Source organism: Cololabis saira, chromosome 10 (genome assembly GCF_033807715.1).
Source record: "Cololabis saira isolate AMF1-May2022 chromosome 10, fColSai1.1, whole genome shotgun sequence".
In the NCBI taxonomy this organism is placed as follows: Eukaryota; Metazoa; Chordata; class Actinopteri; order Beloniformes; family Belonidae; genus Cololabis; species Cololabis saira.
The window spans coordinates 8,239,476-8,261,863 of NC_084596.1; the positions used below are offsets into that span (position 1 = coordinate 8,239,476).

At 48.9% G+C, this 22,388-nt stretch overlaps 1 protein-coding gene and 1 pseudogene across 1 annotated transcript; both read left to right on the forward strand.

Moving 5' to 3' along the window:
• The first annotated feature begins 390 nt into the window (after positions 1 to 390).
• Positions 391 to 2,361, forward strand: LOC133452168 (uncharacterized; annotated as a pseudogene).
• Positions 2,362 to 12,957: 10,596 nt separating this feature from the next.
• LOC133452169 (uncharacterized) lies at positions 12,958 to 21,740 on the forward strand. Its single transcript, XM_061731389.1, has 7 exons — positions 12,958 to 13,025; positions 13,141 to 13,414; positions 15,973 to 16,105; positions 16,758 to 16,829; positions 16,922 to 17,026; positions 17,536 to 17,583; positions 21,004 to 21,740. The coding sequence occupies exons 1-7, from the start codon at positions 12,958 to 12,960 to the stop codon at positions 21,459 to 21,461; spliced, it is 1,158 nt and encodes a 385-aa protein (XP_061587373.1). The 3' UTR covers positions 21,462 to 21,740.
• The last annotated feature ends 648 nt before the right edge of the window (positions 21,741 to 22,388 follow it).

Here is a 22,388-nt window from a genome sequence, read left to right on the forward strand (position 1 = left end):
CAGAGACACATTCATACATTTAACTTGTACCATTCTTGATACTAAGGTAAATAATTATATTGGATTACAATTGGGAGAAAAAATAAAATAAATAAATGCAATCTAAAATTAAAAAATATATATATATATTCTCCACAATATTTACAAGTTGTTTTCAGGTAAATCTTGCACTTTGATCTGTCATAATGTTCATATATGGTTCCCAGAGTTAGACAAAGTGTTTCCGTTTTCCCTTATCAATGTACGTTAGTCTTTCCAGTCCAATACAGTTAGAAAGCTCCTTATCCACATTCTCAATGTAGGAGGATCCAGACTTTTCCAACATGATGCAATAGCTCTCCTGGCCTGAAGAAGTCCAAAGTCCAGAACTGTACATTGCTTTGATGTGGTTGAGCAGTTAAGAGTTAAAAGTTAGGATTGAATCTCCTGCCGGGAGGTGTTGACCACCAACGGCAGGTGAAGGATCATCAGGGGTGCAGACCTCTGCAGAAACACGTGTTGGCCTCAGTTTTGTAGCTGCATTGATGAGTGTTTAGTGATCAGAGTCCACGTGGTTTCCAGGATCAGGCTGAATGCTGGAAGCTGCTGCTGACTGTGTGAATGTGTCTGTGTCCAACTTCAGATGAGCAGGTAGTGAAGCCCGTGGTGAGCGTGTACCCAGCAGCATCCAGAGTCCACCTGGGGGGGGGGCAGCTCCCTGCTGTGTGTGGCCTCAGCCATGTTTCCTCCTGGGGTCCGGTTCTCCTGGAAAAGACAGAAGAAGAACGGCCCGCTGGAGGACGTCCCCCCTGCCGAGGGAGAGCAGGTGGAGCTCAGAGAGCCGGGACGCAGCGCCTCCATCATGGTGGTCCACCGCCTCCATCAGGACACGTACAGATACAGCTGCTACGTCAAGCACGAGGGCGGCACGGTGGAGGCCCAGACACAAGGTGACGGAGGCTCGGTGACTGTGTTCAGCAGAGACTCAGCTTCACGTGGAGACGCTGTCAAAGACAGCAGAGGACGGACATTTGTCCCTGCAACTCCCAACATCTTCCTTCTCTGTTTCAGAGCTTCCAGCTCCAGCAGCCCCCTGTCCTCCAGAGAGAGAGCCAGCAGACCTGCCAGCTCCAGCAGATCCAGGTTCAGGGGTTCCAGCTCCAGCAGATCCAGGTTCAGGGGTTCCAGCTCCAGCAGATCCAGGTTCAGGGGTTCCAGCTCCAGCAGATCCAGGTTCAGGGGTTCCAGCTCCAGCAGATCCAGGTTCAGGGGTTCCAGCTCCAGCAGATCCAGGTTCAGGGGTTCCAGCTCCAGCAGATCCAGGTTCAGGGGTTCCAGCTCCAGCAGATCCAGGTTCAGGGGTTCCAGCTCCAGCAGATCCAGGTTCAGGGGTTCCAGCTCCAGCAGATCCAGGTTCAGGGGTTCCAGCTCCAGCAGATCCAGGTTCAGAGATCTTCCAGTCTGAGTGCAGGGTGAAGCTGCTCTGCCTGCTGTACACAGTGCTGACCCTGAAGAGTCTGCTGTACTGCTGTGGACTCTCTCTGCTGATGGTCCTCAGGAACAAGGGGCCGTCCACCAACTGAACACATGCTGACTGGTTTCTCTGATAATCTCACTCATTACATCATTTATACTCTTGATATACACAAATGATTAACCGTCTGCATTTATTTGTCCCTCATGTCCTTTTTAATATTCTGTATGTGCACAGTTTGGAAGCTGATTCATGTTTAATCAATATTATACTCAATAAAGTGAAAAACAAGCTTGTTGTACTTTTATCTCTACTTGTCATCAGGTTACATGTGTTAATGTCGCGGCTGACAGCGACTGAACTATGATTTTAACAGTTTTTTATCGGAAACATTGTGGATAGTGAACTGTGTGTGTGGGAAAGCATTGAACTGGGACTTGGCTGTCAATTGCACAGGGGTGGGTGTGTCTTCCCTTGTGCTCTGTTCACAGGTGAACCGAATCCTGCAATCAAGGCTCTCAGGTGGACAGCGGTGATTAAAAAGAGGAAACAGATGCGGCACAGCAGAGGACGTAGAGAGGACGCACGGCAGAGAGGCCAAGGTGCTGGAGGCTGGACGCAGACGGAGATTCCTGCTCGCCTTCCCGGACGCACAGAGGACGCACGGCAGAGAGGCCAAGGTGCTGGAGGTTGGACGCAGACGGAGATTCCTGCTCGCCTTCCCGGACGCACAGAGGACGCACGGCAGAGAGGCCAAGGTGCTGGAGGTTGGACGCAGACGGAGATTCCTGCTCGCCTTCCCGGACGTGGACAGGACCCCCGGCTTGATCACCGCATCTGTTTGGGAACATCGCTCTCTATTTACCCACATAGAGGGACGGTCTACCCTGGAGCTTGAGAACCAGTGAGTTTTAACTTCTCATGATTCAGTCCACTGATCGCACTCTTTTCCTGCCTTCCAGCCTGGTTTGACTGGCCGACGCTGCTTCTTTCCTGACGTCGAGAGTCTGCCGGACCCCGCCCCATCACCTGCCGGACTGATCCCACGGCTGCTTCCCTGGTGCGGGACGCCAGAGCTCCCCCAGCGCACGCAGCCAGGCGCGCAGAGACTGTAGGCCCTGGGCGGGCCAGTACAGACTGTTGGCTCATTGTATGGCCACGGGTTTTTATCACTGACTTTTATCATAGAGTTTTACTTATTGTCCTTTTTATTATATTGTCTCGGCTGACGGTTTTAATTCTTTTTTTATTCGTTTTAGGGGCCACTGACTGACAACATTATCTGGGGGATACGAGATTTGATTGTAGGGAGGGGGGTTGAAGGGGTTTGGGGCCACCATAGAGGTTTCCCGAGACCTGCTTTTAACGGTGTTGCATGTGTGTTTTTTGGGTACTTTTGTTGAGTTACCATTGGTGGATGCCTTGACCCTTGCTGTGATCCTTTGGTTCTGAGATTGCTTTCTTGCAGTGGTGTATCCAGGTCTCGCTCTAATTCCGGTGGCCAAGATATTTTATTTGAGCCCCCTCCTCCCGTTGTTGATTTCAATATTATTAGTGGCAGATCTTAACCCCCAGATTTCTTTTACTCCAGTGAGCTGAAAATATATTACTTGTTGTTCACTATTGAATAAAGTGTCGTAACCTTCCACTTGCCTCTGTGGTCTATTGGGGATCGAAAAGAACCTACCGATTGTGACATAATTTGGCGTTGTCGGCAGGATCCCCAATAGACCACGCATACGATACAATGAGAAAAGGCAGGCACAAGCCAGCAGGGAGATTTTCACCTCCAAAATGATCCCAACCCCCAGTTGGCATATACAGCCATGTTGCCATAGTTCATGGGTTTGCAAGTTCTGTGGGGTGGAGGTTTAGAACAAATGGCGTGCTCGGGTGGAAGCATTCCTGTGAGCACAAAGTTTGAATGTACAACAGAGTAGATTTTATATTTACTATTTTGGATGGCCAAGCACGCAGACAGATCTTGTTAATGTCATCAGAAGATAGACATCACTCAGAAAATTCTGGATGTTGGGACTAAAGTATGGGAGCAACCATTCTTCGGACCAAGTAAGGACAGATTTTTTTGACTGTAAGCAACTACTGGGGGAAGTCATAGAGGACTTTATTCTGTGAGTCCTTCGAGAGGTGGCAGTGATCAAGTTAACATGGGCCCCGTGAATAATGTCTGGTGTGCACAGGTTTCCAGAGGGTCAAGGGACGGCCCAGCAAGATGTGAGCTTCAACGAGAGCTCAGATGTGCATCCCCCAGCTATGTCATTTGAGGCAGCCTGTGATGAGGCATTGGCTCTGGAGCGGGAGTATGCTAGAGGTGAGGATGCCATGGGTTGCCAGGCACAGACTGTCCCACCACCGCTGATGTCTACACCCTCAGCCCTGGACATGGAGCAGCTCAAGGAGTCCCTCCAGACTGAGATGCAACAGGAGATTAAGGAACGTCCGACCATGCACTGCGATTTTCTTTATGTACTGATGTCGATGTCCCTGACCAGCATGTATCAGGTGGGGAATCGTCTGCTAGTAGCCGCCCAGGGCCTGAAGAAGGCCCCAGTAACTCTGCTGCAGGTGTGGGCGAGAAACACCCACTTAAGACAGTCCCACCGGATCAACTTTGGAATACACCCCCTTCGCTTCCGACAATTGTAGCGGCCGGGACGGCCGCTGGAAAAAGCAGGGGGGAAATGTCGCGGCTGACAGCGACTGAACTATGATTTTAACAGTTTTTTATCGGAAACATTGTGGATAGTGAACTGTGTGTGTGGGAAAGCATTGAACTGGGACTTGGCTGTCAATTGCACAGGGGTGGGTGTGTCTTCCCTTGTGCTCTGTTCACAGGTGAACCGAATCCTGCAATCAAGGCTCTCAGGTGGACAGCGGTGATTAAAAAGAGGAAACAGATGCGGCACAGCAGAGGACGTAGAGAGGACGCACGGCAGAGAGGCCAAGGTGCTGGAGGCTGGACGCAGACGGAGATTCCTGCTCGCCTTCCCGGACGCACAGAGGACGCACGGCAGAGAGGCCAAGGTGCTGGAGGTTGGACGCAGACGGAGATTCCTGCTCGCCTTCCCGGACGCACAGAGGACGCACGGCAGAGAGGCCAAGGTGCTGGAGGTTGGACGCAGACGGAGATTCCTGCTCGCCTTCCCGGACGTGGACAGGACCCCCGGCTTGATCACCGCATCTGTTTGGGAACATCGCTCTCTATTTACCCACATAGAGGGACGGTCTACCCTGGAGCTTGAGAACCAGTGAGTTTTAACTTCTCATGATTCAGTCCACTGATCGCACTCTTTTCCTGCCTTCCAGCCTGGTTTGACTGGCCGACGCTGCTTCTTTCCTGACGTCGAGAGTCTGCCGGACCCCGCCCCATCACCTGCCGGACTGATCCCACGGCTGCTTCCCTGGTGCGGGACGCCAGAGCTCCCCCAGCGCACGCAGCCAGGCGCGCAGAGACTGTAGGCCCTGGGCGGGCCAGTACAGACTGTTGGCTCATTGTATGGCCACGGGTTTTTATCACTGACTTTTATCATAGAGTTTTACTTATTGTCCTTTTTATTATATTGTCTCGGCTGACGGTTTTAATTCTTTTTTTATTCGTTTTAGGGGCCACTGACTGACAACATTATCTGGGGGATACGAGATTTGATTGTAGGGAGGGGGGTTGAAGGGGTTTGGGGCCACCATAGAGGTTTCCCGAGACCTGCTTTTAACGGTGTTGCATGTGTGTTTTTTGGGTACTTTTGTTGAGTTACCATTGGTGGATGCCTTGACCCTTGCTGTGATCCTTTGGTTCTGAGATTGCTTTCTTGCAGTGGTGTATCCAGGTCTCGCTCTAATTCCGGTGGCCAAGATATTTTATTTGAGCCCCCTCCTCCCGTTGTTGATTTCAATATTATTAGTGGCAGATCTTAACCCCCAGATTTCTTTTACTCCAGTGAGCTGAAAATATATTACTTGTTGTTCACTATTGAATAAAGTGTCGTAACCTTCCACTTGCCTCTGTGGTCTATTGGGGATCGAAAAGAACCTACCGATTGTGACATTAACAGCCATTTGAGCCCCAGAAAGCAGAGAAAAGACTTCCTGCAGGGGTTGAACAGCAGCAGATCTGAATCTGGTCTCTGTGGTTATTAGGACTCATCAAAACTGCTGACAGCCAATCACAGGGGTTTTCCTGCAGATGTGTGGGTTCCTGCTCTGCAGCCTCCACGTCGTGAGCTGTGGCTTTTCACTTTAACACCACCGTGACAGTTACAAGCAGCCACTGCTGCACACGGTCCGGGGACGTGGGGGAGGTCGGGGGGGCAGGAACATCGTATGCATTCAGACTTTCTAACCAGTTACTGGATTTTACTGAAGCGTTAAGTTTTATATCAGTTTTGTGTACGATGGCATTTTCTTAATATTAAGTTGTTTTTTATCACTAAACTAAATTTTCTGAGTCATTTCTCTCAGATGTGATCAATTAAAAGTTATGGGGTGAAAAATCCACCACTTCTACTCGTGCTGTGTTTCAGGGAAACTTGTCAAACAGCGTCTTCAACCCTGGTCCTCGGGGCTCCTGTCCTGCCCTGTGATGTATCACAAAGGGGGTGCTGGTTCAGTTATTTAAGAGTTATTAATAATCGTCTTACGATAGTTATTAATAATCAATAAAGAAGATGACTTGTCAAAATGAATTATAAAATTGAATTAATCTAAACGGGTCACCACCTGATTTATCAGTAACTAATAACTAAACAGCAAAATCAGTCTCAAGGTAACTGTTATTCCATACATGCCAGCCTGTTGCCAGAGGGCGGCGCTACAGATTAACAGTTAAGGAAGGAGTCTAAACTCAGACCTTTGTAACCAGCAGCTGTGACAAATATGCATAAAATAAACACAAACAACTTATCTCTTTCAAATAATAATACTGTCATTTAGCAGACGCTTTTTTACAAAGCAACTTACATGTGAGAGAACAAACACATGGGGAGCAATTAGGGTTAAGGGCCTTGCTCAAGGGCCCAAGGTGGTTCATCTTGGTGGCCATTCTGGGACTTGAACCTAGGTTCTCCAGACTCAAACCCTCATCTGTAGCCACAAGTCTACCCCTCCCCAAATGAATCAGAATTTATTTACACAAGTGTTAAAAGATAGTGAAACAACACTTGGGATAAATTCCGATGCCTAAACTACAGAAATAGAGAATAAAGTAAAACCCAAGACACTAGAATAACTTCTCACCACCAGAAAATCAAGTTCTTCTGATGTTTCGCACACAGAGACGCACCAATGTGAAACTAACTTCACATGTGCGCTCTGGTCATTCAACTGGGAAATGAGGAAGGGCTTTGTTTTCTGTTGTGGAAGAACATGTCATCAAAATCCAGCAACGTGGATGCAGCAGTAGACAAAAGATAAAATAAACAAACACACTTAAACTAATAAATACAGTTGTGACGGGATCAGCGGTCCGGCTCACAACGGAAAACTAAACTAGTTTAATGTGTTAACTATGTTTCACTGCCCAGACACAAAACAGCCTCTTATGAGGATCTTTGTAAGTGAAGAAAAAGGTGGTTTGTTCTGGCCGGCCAGCGTTTCTTGGTGAACAGCTGGATGGTTACGCTCCGCAGGTGAACAGCTGGATGGTTACGCTCCGCAGGTGACCCTGGTGAAGGAGTGGTTCTCCGTTTCCTGCTCTCCTCATCGTTGTGTGGATGAGGGATGCAGCATGGGCACTGCAGCTTGGTCTCCAGGTCCGGCCGAAAGCGTTGACGTCGTTGGGGAATGCAAGCATCCCTCATTCGGCTCATCTGGGGCTCTGAATGTTTGCGGGTCACTCGTTGCAGCTTTCCAGACTGTGGTTGCCATTTCAAAGTGTTGTGCTCGCCCATATGCCCATGTGAACTCTGGAATTATAAATGTATATGAACATTTTGTGAATGTGTATATTCAACTTTGAAACTGCTCAGCTGAAAATCGGCTGTAATGTGCCTCCAAAAATGGCTGCCTGGCCATGGACTACAACCCCCAGCATGCCTTGCGTGGGGGGGGGGGCGCCTACAAGCGGCGTGCATCCAATCGCAACGAGGCACCGATGACGTCACCGCAGCACGCGTAGGATCAAAACGCTGCGCTGCTCTTTTTCCTCTCTCTTTTTCCTTCACCAACCGGTGGGTCAGCACGTACTTTTGGCTCCAGGCCAAAGGGACCACGACCTCCCCCCCCCCCAAAAGGGGGGGTAAGAGGAGAGATCCGCGGCGCGCTCCAGCCGGTCCGGCCGGAGGATCAGCGAGGATCCACGGCGCGGACTGCGGCGTTGCGGCCCTCTCTCCCCTTTTGCTCTCTTCCACACCACCTTTCATCGGAGCTGGACCTTCTGGCTCCGGGCCAAAGGTCCCATCTCCTTTTCTCCCCCCGGCTGGGGGGAGGTGTAAGGCCCGCATTGGATCGGGCCGCTCCGTTGGACCTGCGGTCCACGGAACCGCGGTCCCCAGGGAGGGTCCGACCTCTCACTAAAACTCTGTCCTCTTTAAGTTTTCGCAGATCCAAGCTCCCGACGCCCACGCGCTCCCAGCATCAGATCGGGACACAGCTGCGACTGAACGCTCCGACTGAACCCCCCTCCCCTCCTCGCTCCGAGCCCCTGTCTGCTGACCGCGCAGGGATCGGGACGGACGGCCGGCGTCTCGCCAGGTTGTGAGCTTTCCCGGGGCCTGGACGGCCGCGCGTCGGCGACCGGCGAGCGGGTAAGCACGGCAGGAGAGACCGGTCCCCCCGCCGCGCCTAGGAATGCGTGGGAGCGTCCGTTGGTCCGGAACCACGGCCCGGCACGAGGCGGCTCCGCCGCTGTCTAATCCGTTTCAGGGGAAGGGACGGGACGCGAGAGCCTGACTGCGAAACCCCAGCAGGACCGCGAACCCAGTCGACAAAACCCGCAGGCACCCGAGCCGGATCCCAGAGGAGACGTGAGCCCGGGAGCAGTTATCAGTAATTTAAGAGTGTTCAGAACTGTGTGTGAGGTTGTGAGACCTGGGTTATCAGTAACTTAAAGAGTGTTACAGAGCTAAATCTGTGTCCAGAGCTGAGATTACACCAGCATCATTATCATGACTGTTGTCATTAATTTGTAGTCACCACTTTCTGCTAGTCATTCATGTTTTAAAGCGCCGTTTCGCCAGTTGATCACGGTTTAAACACCGGGATCACCACCCGTTCTAAATGCACGTGGCATGGTTACAGTCCCGCCATCTTTAAAATACGGCAGCCATCTTCCACCCACGTTGTTGAACCGTACATGTTCGTTGATACCATGTTTATTATTACATTTGATTCTCTTTTTTTTTCATTCCATGCATTTAACTTTCATTTCATTTTTATGGATTGTTGTTTTCCTTAATTAATGGTTTTATAATAAGGTAGTTTGCCATCAGGATTCCTCCGGGGTGTTACTTTACCATCTTTTGACACCTATATGTAAATAAATCCTGATTGATTTTTAATGAGTGGTTGTTGTTATTTCATGCAAGATTTGGTCACAAACTGATTGTTTAAGCAGAGCCAGTGCTCGAATTGCACGCCTTCAATTGTTATTCTGTAAGTGATAGTAAGATTTGCTGTTATGCAGGATAATGCTAATCATATGAGACTGATTTTCTGCTGTTTAGTTATCATTTTCCCCCGGATTAAGGCCCCGGGGGTGGTGCCCCTACGAATTATTATCATTTTGATAATTCAATTTGATAAATAGTCGACTTTATTAATTATTAATAATTATTTAATAGAATTATCATTAGCCTTCGATAACTGGACAGCCAAGCTACCTGAGTTGCACAACAAAAGCAACCGAAAGTTTCTTCAGGCACGATAATGGAGAAGGCCGGCCCATAGCTAGTAGCTCTTCATGCTAAAATAGGAGCTGTGGCCTTCTTCATAGATCGCCCCCAGCCAGCAAGTTCCGAGGACCCGTGTCCCCCCTCAGCCAGCTCCGAGGACCCGTGTTCCCCCCCAGCCGGCTCCGAGGACCCGTGTCCCCCCCCCAGCCGGCTCCGAGGACCCGTGTCCCCCCCAGCCAGCTCCGAGGACCCGTGTCCCCCCCCAGCCCGCCCTGGATGTGGACTGTGGGGACATCTGGAATCTGTCCCTTGAGGGGGGGCCAGCGCCCCGGACCCGGGTACCCCCGCAGCCGGTGCCCCCGGACCCGGGTACCCCCGCAGCCGGCGCCTCGGACCCGGGTACCCCCGCAGCCGGCGCCTCGGACCCGGGTACCCCCGCCGGCGCCTGGGACCCGGGTACTCCCGCAGCCACGTCAAGTTCCAGAGCCACGTCAAGTTCCAGAGCCACGTCGAGTTCCAGAGCCCCGTCGAGTCCCAGAGCCCCGTCGAGTCCCAGAGCCCCGTCGAGTCCCAGAGCCCCGTCAAGTCTCAGAGCCCCGTCAAGTCCCAGAGCCCCGTCAAGTTCCAGAACCCCGTCAAGTTCCAGAGCCCCGTCAAGTTCCAGAGCCCCGTCAAGTTCCAGAGCCCCGTCAAGTCCCAGAGCCACGTCAAGTCCCAGAGCCACGTCAAGTCCCAGAGCCACGCCAAGTCCCCGAGCCCAGCCAAGTCCCCGAGCCCAGCCAAGAATCCCTGTCACGCCCCCCGCCAAGACCCAGGCCCAGGCCTCGGGGATGCCCCCCCGAGCTCTCTCGCCGGCCTGCCCAGCCTTGAGGATGGCCCCCGGAACGCTCTCGCTGGTCTGCTCGGTCCCGAGGGCGGCCCCCGGAGCTTTGGCCGTGTGGCCTGGGCCCTCCTCCAGGCCCCCTCCGCCCACCCTGGGTTGGGACTGTTGGGACTTCTGGGATCTGTCCCTTGAGGGGGGGGTACTGTCGGGGTTTGACACTTCCCCCCAGTTTGTGACTTTCAGTTTCTGTCTTGCCCCGCCTGTGTCCCATCTGCCCTGATTGTGTCTGCACCTGTGTCTCGTCATGTCTCGTTATCCCCTCAGTATGGCTTAAGGTTTTTCTCCCACTAGGGGAGTTTTTACCTGCCATTGTTTATGTAATAACTGCTCAGGGGTCATGTTCTGGGTATGGGTCTCTGGAAAGCGTCTAGAGACAACTCTGTTGTATTAGACGCTATATAAATAAAATTGAATTGAATTGAATTGAAGTATATCTTGTCTTGTCATTCCTTGGTTCCCTGTCGGTCCGTACTGTTCCCTCCTTCATGTGCTCCAAGTTTTTGATCCCTGTTCCTTGTTTTTTTGATTCTGCTCTGCAGCCCCTGTTTTTACCTTTTGTTGGAATAAATCCTTTGTTTTTTGAGAACTCCTGCCTCTGGCCTCTCTCTCTCTCCTGCTTTTGGGTCCTAGCAAACCGAACCACAACAATCACCAAGGACCATTAATGCAAACCCTACTGAGGCCTTGAGTCCTTTTGGAGGTTCCTTTGTTTCAAATCATGTGGTCAACGTTAAAAAATGGAGGCTGGGCTCAGAGTTGGGCCTCAGAATTGAAATTAAATCTTGGAGGCACCCTAGCCTTTCCCTGTCCCCATGGTCGTCTTGCATGCACCTCAGCCTGTCCTTGTTCCAGATGTGGTCTTGGATGCACCCCAGCCTGTCTCTGTTCCAGTGGTGGTCTTGGACGCACCCCAGTGTCTCCGCGTTCCAGTGGCGGTCTTGGACGCACACCCAAGCCTTTCCCTGTTCAAGTGGTGGTCCTGGACGCACTCCAGCGTGTCTCTGTTCCAGTGGTGGTCTTTGACGCACCCCACCCTACCTTGTTCCCGAGGTGGGGTTGGACAGACCCCAGCCTGTCCTTGTTCCCGAGTTGGTCCTGGGTGCACCCCAGCCTGTCCATGTTCCAGTGGTGGTCTTGGACGCACCCCAGCCTGTCCCTGTTCCAGTGCAAGTCTTGGACGCACACCAGCCTGTCCTTGTTCCAGAGGTGGTCTTGGACGCACCCCGGCCTGTCCTTGTTCCCGAGGTGGTCATGGACGCACTCCAGCCTATCCCTGTTGCAGTGGTGGTCTTGGACGCACCCCAGCCTGTCCCTGTTCCATTAGTGGTCTTAGACGCACCCCAGCCTGTCCTTGTTCCAGTGGTGGTCTTGGACGCACCCCAGCCTGTCCCTGTTCCAGTGGTGGTCTTCGAAGCACCCCAGCCTGTCCTTGTTCCCGATTTGGTCTTAGGCGCACCCAGCCTTTCCCTGTTCCAGTGGTTGTCTTGGATGCACCCCAGCCTGTCCCTGTTCCTGTCGTGGTCCTGGACGAACCCCTGCCTGTCCCTGTTCCAGTGGAAGTCTTGGATGCACACCAGCAGCTCTTTGTTCCAGAGGTGGTCTATGATGCACCCCGGCCTGTCCTTGTTCCCGAGGTGGTCCTGGACGCACTCCAGCCTGTCCATGTTCCAGTGGTGGTCTTGGACGCACCCCAGCCTGTCCCTGTTCCAGTGGTGGTCCTGGACTCACCCCAGTCAGTTCCTGTCCCAGTGGTGGTCTTGGACGCACCCCAACCTGTCCCTGTTCCAGTGGTGGTCTTGGACGCACCCCAGCCTTTGCTTGTTCCCGAGTTGGTCCTGGACGCCCCCTATCCTTTCCATGTTCCCGAGGTAGTCCTGGACGAACCCCTGCCTGTCCCTGTTCCAGAGGTGATCTTGGACGTACACCAGCCTGTCCTTGTTCCAGAGGTGGTCTTGGACGCACCCCGGCCTGTCCTTGTTCCCGAGGTGGTCATGGACACACTCCAGCCTGTCCCTGTTCAAGTAGTGGTCATGGACGCACCCCAGCCTGTCTCTGTTCCAGTGGTGGTCATGGACGCATCCAAGCCTCTCCCTGTTGCAGTGGTTGTCTTGGATGCACCCCAGCCTGTCCCTGTTCCAGTGGTGGTCTTGGACGCAACCCTGCCTGTCCCTGTTCCTGTCGTGGTCGTGTACGCACCCCAGTGTCTCCCCGTTCCAGTGGTGGTATTGGACGCACACCCGAGCCATTACCTGTTCCAGTGGTGGTCCAGGACTCACCCCAGTCAGTTCCTGTTCCAGTGGTGGTCTTGAACGCACCCTATCCTTTCCATATTCCCGAGGTGGTCCTGGACGCACTCAAGCCTGTCCCTGTTGCAGTGGTGGTCCTGGACGCACTCCAGCCTGTCCCTGTTGCAGTGGTGGTCTTGGACAAACGCCAGCCTGTCCCCGTTCCAGTGGTGGTACTGTACGCATCTCAGCCTGTCCCGTTTCCATTGGTGGTTTTGGACGCACCCCAGCCTGTCCCTGTTCCAGTGGTGTTCCTGGACGCACCCCAGCCTGTCCCTGTTCCCGATTTGGTCTTAGGCCCACCCCAGCCTGTCCCTGTTCCAGTGGTGGTCATGGACGCACCCCAGCCTTTCCCTGTTCCAGTGGTGGTCATGGACTCACCCCAGTCAGTTCCTGTCCACGTGGTGGTCTTGAACGCACCCCAACCTGTCCCTGTTCCAGTGGTGGTCTTGAACGCACCCAAACCTGTCCCTGTTCCAGTGGAGGTCTTGGATGCACACCAGCCTGTCCTTGTTCCAGAGGTGGTCTTTGACGTACCCCAGCCTGTCCTTGTTCCCGAGGTGGTCCTGGACGCACCTCAGCCTGTCCCTGTTCCAGTGGTGGTCCTGGACTCACCCCAGTCAGTTCCTGTCCACGTGGTGGTCTTGAACGCACCCCAACCTGTCCCTGTTCCAGTGGTGGTCTTGGACGCACCCCAGCCTTTGCTTTTTCCGAGTTGGTCCTGGACGCACCCTATCCTTTCCATGTTCCCGAGGTGGTCCTGGACGAACACCAGCCTGTTCTTGTTCCAGAGGTGGTCTTGGACGCACCCCAGCCTGTCCCTGTTCCATTAGTGGTCTTAGACGAACCCCTGCCTGTCCCTGTTCCAGTGGAGGTCTTGGATGCACACCAGCCTGTCCTTGTTCCAGAGGTGGTCTTTGACGCACCCCGACCTGTCCTTGTTCCCGAGGTGGTCCTGGACGCACTCCAGCCTGTCCCTGTTGCAGTGGTGGTCTTGGACGCACCCCAACCTGTCCCTGTTCCATTAGTGGTCTTGGACGCACCCCAGCCTTTCCCTGTTCCAATGATGGTCTTGGAGGCACCCTAGCCTTTCCCTCTCCCCATGGTCGTCTTGCTCGCACCCTAGCCTGTCCCTGTTCCAGTAATGGTCTTGGACGCATCCCAGCCTATCTCTGTTCCAGTGGTGGTCTTGGACGGACCCCAGCCTGTCCCTGTTCCAGTAGTGGTCCTGGACGCACCCAAACCTGTCCTTGTTGTTCCAGTGGTGGTCTTGGACGCACCACAGCTTGTCCCTGTTCCAGTAGTGGTGTTGGACGCACCCCAGCTTGTCCCTGCTTCAGTGGTGGTCCTGGACGCACCCCAGCCTGTCCTTGTTCCCGAGATGGATTTGGACGCAACCCAGCCTGTCCTTTTCCCGAGGTAGTCCTGGACACACCCCAGCCTGTCCTTGTTTCCGAGGTGGTCCTGGACGCATCCAGCCTGTCCTCGTTCCAGAGGAGGTCCTGGACGCACCCCAGCCTGTCTCTTTTCCAGTGGTGGTCCTGGACGCACCCCAGCCTGTCCCTCTTCCAGTGGTGGTCTTGGACGCACCCCAGCCTGTCCCTGTTCCAGTGGTGGTCTTGGATGCAGCTTGTGATCTGATTTGAGGCTAAAACACTGAAAATAAGTGTTCAAAATTATAGGTGTGTGGATGATGGATGTATGATAGATGATCGATGATGGCTGATAGACGGATGATAAATGGATAGATGGACTGATGGATGATAGGCTGATGGATGGAAGGATGGATGATAGATGGTGTGACGAAGGCCTGTCACTGAGGACAGGCAACACATGGCATACTTGACACACACTAAAACCAGTCACTCATATTCATTATTTCCCTCAGTCATTGTGGTCAGTGCACGCATCACAATAAAACAATTGAACATTTACAACAATACCTGAAGTCATATATATTCCAAGAAAACATAGTCGCAGGTTACTCAAGTCAGGTTTTTTTATTCATATCATCCTTTAACTGGTTACTGAAGTATACTACCTGCTGTCTCTCTCCTCCACAGTCACTGAGGGAACCAGAGCTGCACAGGTGTGCTGATAGTGGGACATACCATGTGTGGCTGGGTTATTATTCAATTAAGTTGTGGGATAATTTGGGGATTTATTTGATAGGAGGTAATGGTATTGTTTTGGGGGCCATTGTAGAGAGCCTCTAATGTTTGCTTATTACATTTAATTGGTTAGTTTTATTTGATTTCCAATTAATTATGAGTTGGTCCAGAGGGAGGGGCTTAGCATTTAAAGGCCTCTGGTCACCAAGATTTTTGTTTTTGGTTTGTTCAGGTTGGAGGTTGCTGCTGAACAGAGCAGTTGCATATATCAGTGTATAATTTGGTCCCTCGATTTTTTTTTAGTTTAATTTGTTGGACGTCCGACTTTCTTGCCGTTTCATATTTTTTCGTAAATAAAACACGTTAATCTGCTTTAGCAACTCCAGCCATTTTTTTTTCCTTGGACAGTAACCCACAGTTTGTGAAGAAGAGCAGAGGAGCAACGCAGGCTACGAAACCCCAGAAACAGACGCACTCCAACGTTCCAAGGCATCCACGACTGGCAGAGCAGCAGAGGACCAGCGCAGGCCGCAGAGGCCCAGAAACAGACGCATTGTACACACCAAGACACTCACATCTGTCACAGGAACAAGACAGAGAAACCTACAAATACCACAAACGAGACCTATCTATTACTTCATGTGACACCTGTTACATTCTGAACTTCAATTCCTCTTATGAACACTGCACCTGTCACAAACGAGACAATTATACTTTGATAAACTTAACTATTCACCTAGGAACATCAAAAGGTGTTCCAAAACATTACATACCCCTGTCAACACTGGTTTGTTTGACTGGTTTAAAGAACAGTTAGGATTTGCTTTGCTTGAGATTGGATTCCTAACTGTTATTTTGATTCTGATCACATGTCTAAGGTTCACTTGCAAAGTATGTATCACTCAAACTATGTACTCCAGTGTAACTCAACAAAAAAAATTAAAAAAATTGTGAATTGATGAGGCACTGTGACAGCGTGGCTGACCTGAAACTCCAGCTCTAGCTTCAACAAAGACTTGAACCACAGGAATGCCATATGATGAAGTTCCTGACTGTCTGATATGTTAATACCAACTCATCTGGCCACAGACTTGAACCACGAGAACACCCTATGGGGTAATTTAGAACTTAGTGACAGTCATGCCAAATGCCCAATAACGGCATTTGGCCACAGATCACATCTGACTGTAAATTGTTTTCGTTTCTCACTTGGCTTGTTTATTCCTGCCTTTTGTGCTTTGAACTTACTGTATAAAAAGTCATGATTCCAACCACTCTGGGTCAGCACACCAACCCAGACCTGATCTGTGTCGGTCTGCTCACCGCCGGCTTACTGAATAACACTCACTACACCACAGCGGACTTCTGAACTGGTTTTGATAATATCCTTCAACAGGACCAACGCCAGAATCTGGATTCAGGACCAGCTCCAGATGTGGAGACGGGTCCAAAGAGGAGTCTCAGAAACAGACCTGACGGTAAAGTAGAGCAGCCTTCTGAGCCACAGCTGGGGGTTAAACCGCAGGAGGGTAAAACGTCGGTAATATGTGACATCTGAGGAGAAAGATTCAGAAACAAGAACAAATAAGGTCTGGATCCAGACCTGCAGTTCCTCTACTGACCACTAGGGTCTGGATCCAGACCTGCAGTTCCTCTACTGACCACTAGGGTCCAGATCCAGACCTGCAGTTCCTCTACTGACCACTAGGGTCTGGATCCAGACCTGCAGAAGTCTCACGGTAACGTGTCTGCTGTTCAAAGTTTTAATGATTCATCAACATAATCCAGTAAGAGTGTAGACATGTTTGTTTACATTTACAACTGTTAAGAGTCTTGTTTGCATGTTTACATCCAACTTGTAATATTTCTGGTTAAAATCGATCTGGAGCAGCTGTGTGTAGTAGCAGTTGTGTATTTCCTCCACAGCTGTCCAACCACAGATAACAGTCTGTGATACTAAACTCAGAACCAACCTGCATGTGTTTGTGGGAACATGAAGGTTTTAGTTCTTCTGCATCATGTGACCCAGACCGAGCTGTCAATCAGCAGCAGCAGCTTCTCTGTGGTCTGCAGGGGCTGATGGGAGTTTCCAGGAGCTGCTAGAAAGCAGCTTTTCCTGCTCTGGTCTCACAGCTCGTCCTTGTTGGGTCTGGGCTGCATCAGAGCTCCACTTCTCCCCAGGTTCACCAGAGGAAACACCACGGACCAAAATGCTTTTCCTCCCAGCTGCTGCTCTGTGCTGTCTGTGTTCAGGTGAGTGTTTCCAGCCAATCAGGAGCCCCCAAACTCCACCTGGAACAAACACCGTCACACTGACCTTCACCTGTCTGTCTGTGTCTCTGCAGCGCTGGTTGCCATGGCAGCAGAGCTGGTTCAGGACGATGTAACACTGACCAGGAGAGTTGGACAAAGTGTCTCCTTCAGCTGTGGGCAAACGTATCAGTGTGATGGTACCTACATATTCTGGTATCAGAAAAAAGAAATGGAAACTTTCAGAGCCATTCTTGATATTCACAGAAAGACCAGTAAAATTGATTCAAACTACAATCATCCTCAGAAAGCAGATTTCTCAGCTGAAAATACACAGAACGGTTGTTTGTTGAAGCTAAACAGAGTTAAACTGGATCATTCAGCCACCTACTACTGCTCCTGTTGGAAGCTAGACGCCCACAGTGAGAAAAGATCCCTGCAGCCTGAACAAAAACCTCCAGCTGAACAGATGTCAAACACAGTTTCAGATCAGAATCCCATAATAGTTTGGGTTTCTTAGAAGTTTAATTCTGTGTAACATCAGTATTTCAGGGAACTTTAAACAGCCACAACAACTAAATTATGTCCATATTTCCTCCCTCTGGAGAGCAGCTCTGACAGAGGAAATAAGCTGTTGCCGTGGCAACAATTACAGTCTGGGCGTTCAACGGCTGACAGGTTTTTGTACGAGTCTTTCTCACCGTGGGAGGGAAACGGTACCACATCTTTGGACCTGGAAGTAAACTGTATGTAACCGGTAAGAAGCAACATTTCTCTTCCTTCAGTTGTTTGATTGTAGAAGTTGAAAATGTGTTTAAAGTCAGTTTGAGCTGCTTCAGACTTTCCATGTTAGTTTGTTCATGTTTAGTAGAGAACTCATCATGCAGCCGTTGCTACAGAAGAGAAGCTCCATCATTTCTGGAAACATGTTTAAATGTCTCCCAACAACTAAACGTGTTCTTTATTTCTGCAAATATCAGAGATGTTACAAATATTGATGTTTGATCATCTCAGTAATTCTGGAGCATCTGCTGCTCTTTGAACACAAGACGACTTTGAGCTCAAATACAATTTAATAGTGATTTACAGCTGGATTTAGGAACGTTCCTGGAAAGATGGAACTGCAAATATATTCACTCAGAACGTTATTAAGTTCAGCAGTTGGACTGAATAAAGTAGCTGCTTAGTTCACGTGGAAGAGAAGAACTCATCTTTATTCTCAGTCAGTCGCCTTTTTATTCAGTCAACCAGAAAAAGGTTTTATCAAAGCAGTAAATTAAAAAAATGAAAGATGAATAATTGAAATTAAAATAAATAACACATTTATGGACTGTTTGAAATTAAACTTTAATAACAATTTAAGAGAACATATAAATTACTTAAGTGAATATAAATGTATCTAGTATTTTAATCTGTTTAAATAATTAATATATTTGAACATCTCCATTAATGTTATCAAACCTGATTTTTATGTATTAGTTTGGATTTCAATGATTCGTTTAAATATATAAAGTTTGGTTTAACTGTTAATATGTGAATTTTATTGAGAGGATCAGACACACAAACGTGTTTTTATTGATTAGACTAAAGAACATCAGAGTAAAGACTTTATTTTCCTCCAGATGGAGTTGGTTTCAGAGTCAGAACAGTTCAAATTAGGACTCGGACAGTTTCAGAGATAAAACATGGAGCATAAAATATAAAACTACATAAAACCATGAAAACAAAGATTCTGGAACAAGAAGAAGAAAAACAAATTGTGCATGTACACTTTATTAGAAAGAAAAAAATAAAATGTGATATTAATGTTCTGTGATCTGAGTCCAACCAAAAATGTTTAAAAATACAGATAAATCTTTTAAAACAGTGATTAGTTCAGCAGTTAAATATAATTCAATCACTTTTATGTATAAAGCGTCTATTACAACAGAAGTGTCTCCAGGATGTTTCCAGAGACCAGAACACGACCCCCGAGCAATTATTACATAAACAAGATTCTATATTCCAGATTCCCGTCTCCCACAGAGGACAGACGTGGACCAGCGGCTGTAGCCACAACATTGTTTTAGAGTCATAAATAGAACTGGTTCATCCCTCTCCCTCACCTGCACCAGAGCCGGATTAAATAAATGGACAACACTAGGCAGACTGGGATTTTTGGGCCCCCCTCCATCGATGTTATTTATGAATTGAAATCTTAAACTTACCAAAGTTACTAATAAAAGTGAATTCACATTTTACATAGCATAGTCATAGTCAAGTTGGTTCGTTGTATTCCAAAATAAGTCATGTGTTGTATATTAAACAGTCTATCACACTATTTTTTGATTTTTATTATTTATACGTTATTACAACGCTCTATTAAATACTATTAAATTATCCTTATCTTATCGATTGCGAGTATCATTGTTACGGTATTAGTACCAGTAAATCACCAATAGGTGTCAGCATTGCTATGTAAACAGAGTAAAATAAGATAAATGTTTTAAGCTATTGCATTTTGCAGAAAATCTTAATTAAATGTGTTGATTAAATTGAATAGTTAAATAAGAAGTAAAATCTACAAAGACCAATAAAATTTGCAGTAAGACAAAGTGTGCTGTAGTATGTATGTCTGTATGTGTATATGTATGTATGTGTATGCGTATGCAGAGCCGTCTGGGAGATTTGCGAGGCCCTGTGCGAAATGGCCGGGGGGGGGCCCCGCAAAATTTTGGGGTCTTTCGGGTCGGATCGGGTGTCTATATGCGCAATTTTAACTCTCCAATTAGCAAAATACTGGATACCTTCCCCTGCCTCATCATCATCTGGGCTTGCCTCGACGCGGGCCCCATGGCTGCTTGAGACCCGGTCGGATCAGTGATTTTTGTAACAAATTTATCAAACGTGCCTTTCAGAGAGGCATTAAACTCTTCCATTTTCTTTAGTTTTTTTCTTTTTTCATCCCCTGATGGAAATTTCCTGAATCTGTCTCGTTCTCTCGACATTGTGTGACAGTTTGTTCCAACTCCACCCGTCTGGATCAGAGCAGCTTGTGTCTGCGCTTGGTCTGATCAGTTGTATTGAACAACAGACACACGTCATCATTGCACATATATTTATTGATATGCACAGACTAGTACACATTTAGGTCTGTAATGGAACGTGACTGTTGATATTTATAAGGGAAAAAAGGAAAAAAAAAAAATTGGAAAAAACGGCTCATAGCGCGAGGCCCCTTGGGGCGCGAGGCCCCTTGGGGCGCGAGGCCCCTTGGGGCGCGAGGCCCCTTGGGGCGCGAGGCCCCTTGGGGCGCGAGGCCCCTTGGGGCGCGAGGCCCCGTGCGGTCGCACGGTTCGCACATCCCTTGCGGCGGCCCTGTGCGTATGTATGCGTATATATATGTATGTATACTAAATATAGTAATAATGCACATATATATATGCCTTAAGTTTTTACCGGCATGGTATCAACCATTAATATGTGTGCAGACAAAAAAAAAAAATCTTTTTTTTTTTTTTTTTTTTTTGTCCCTCTGTCTGGGCCCCCCTCTGTCAATCGGGCCCTAGGCACATGCCTAGTTTGCCTTTGCGTTAATCCGGCTCTGACCTGCACTCACACATATTCAGAGATGGATCATGTCTCTGTCTGTGTTTGTGGTTGTTGAACAAAAATGAACTAAAGATGTTAGAAGAAGGACAATGTTGGTAAAATGATGTCCCTTCTGGCTTCTTCAGGAGTTAAAAGTTCTTTTTTTTACACAATATGTTTATTGTCATTTTTTAAATGTATACAACATTACACAGACATACATACATTTAACTTGCACCATTCTCAATACAAAGGTAAATAATTATATTGGATTAACCAATTGGGAGGAAAAATAAAATAAAATAATGAAATATAAAATTAAAAAATAAAATAAAATAAATAAAAATGATATTCTCCACAATGCTTTGATGTGGTTGAGCAGTTAAGAGTTAAAAGTTAGGATTGAATCTCCTGCCGGGAGGTGTTGACCACCAACGGCAGGTGAAGGATCATCAGGGGTGCAGACCTCTGCAGAAACACGTGTTGGCCTCAGTTTTGTAGCTGCATTGATGAGTGTTTAGTGATCAGAGTCCACGTGGTTTCCAGGATCAGGCTGAATGCTGGAAGCTGCTGCTGACTGTGTGAATGTGTCTGTGTCCAACTTCAGATGAGCAGGTAGTGAAGCCCGTGGTGAGCGTGTACCCAGCAGCATCCAGAGTCCACCTGGGGGGGGGCAGCTCCCTGCTGTGTGTGGCCTCAGCCATGTTTCCTCCTGGGGTCCGGTTCTCCTGGAAAAGACAGAAGAAGAACGGCCCACTGGAGGACGTCCCCCCTGCCGAGGGAGAGCAGGTGGAGCTCAGAGAGCCGGGACGCAGCGCCTCCATCATGGTGGTCCACCGCCTCCATCAGGACACGTACATATACAGCTGCTACGTCAAGCACGAGGGCGGCACGGTGGAGGCCCAGACACAAGGTGACGGAGGCTCGGTGACTGTGTTCAGCAGAGACTCAGCTTCACGTGGAGACGCTGTCAAAGACAGCAGAGGACGGACATTTGTCCCTGCAACTCCCAACATCTTCCTTCTCTGTTTCAGAGCTTCCAGGTTCAGAGATCTTCCAGTCTGAGTGCAGGGTGAAGCTGCTCTGCCTGCTGTACACAGTGCTGACCCTGAAGAGTCTGCTGTACTGCTGTGGACTCTCTCTGCTGATGGTCCTCAGGAACAAGGGGCCGTCCACCAACTGAACACATGCTGACTGGTTTCTCTGATAATCTCACTCATCACATCATTTATACTCTTGATATACACAAATGATTAACCGTCTTGGTGATATTTCATCTTTTAAAAGCATTTATTTCTCCTTCATGCCCTTTTTAATATTCTGATTATTATCAATAAAGTGAAAAACAAGCTTCTTGTTGTAGTTTTTTCTCTACTTGTCGCCAAGTTACATGTATTAATGTGTTATATGTGGGGTGGGGGGTGAAGTATCACATCTGCACCTGCTCTCTGTGGTTATTAGGACTCATCAAAACTGCTGACAGCCAATCACAGGGGTTTTCCTGCAGCTGTGTGGGTTCCTGCTCTGCAGCCTCCGCGTCGTGAGCTGTGGCTTTTCACTTTAACACCATCGTGACAGTTACAAGCAGCCACTGCTGCACACGGTCCGGGGACGTGGGGGAGGTCGTGGGGGCAGGAACATCGTATGCATTTAGACTTTCTAACCAGTTACTGGATTTTACTGAAGCCTTAAGCTTTATATCAGTTTTGTGTACGATGCCATTTTCTTAAGATTAAGTTGTTTTTTATCTTTAAACAAAATTTGCTGAGTCACTTCTCTCAGATGTGATCAAATAAAAGTTATGAGGTGAAAAATCCACCACTTCTACTCGTGCTGTGTTGCAGGGAAACGTGTAAAACAACAACTTCAACCCTGGTCCTCGGGGCTCCTGTCCTGTACTGTGCCACAATCTGAGTGTTGGTTCAGTTATTAGAGACTTTTTAAAAACGATAGTTATTAATATTTAATATAGAAGACGACTTATTAAAATCA

Coding starts and splice junctions, on each gene's coding strand:
- LOC133452169 (XM_061731389.1), top strand. CDS start 12,958: ATGCACACCAGCCTGTCCTTGTTCCAGAGGTGGTCTTTGACGTACCCC. Junction 13,415..15,972: donor GACCTGTCCTTGTTCCCGAG/GTGGTCCTGGAC, acceptor ATCCTTCAACAG/GACCAACGCCAGAATCTGGA. Junction 17,584..21,003: donor AAGTAAACTGTATGTAACCG/GTAAGAAGCAAC, acceptor GTCCAACTTCAG/ATGAGCAGGTAGTGAAGCCC.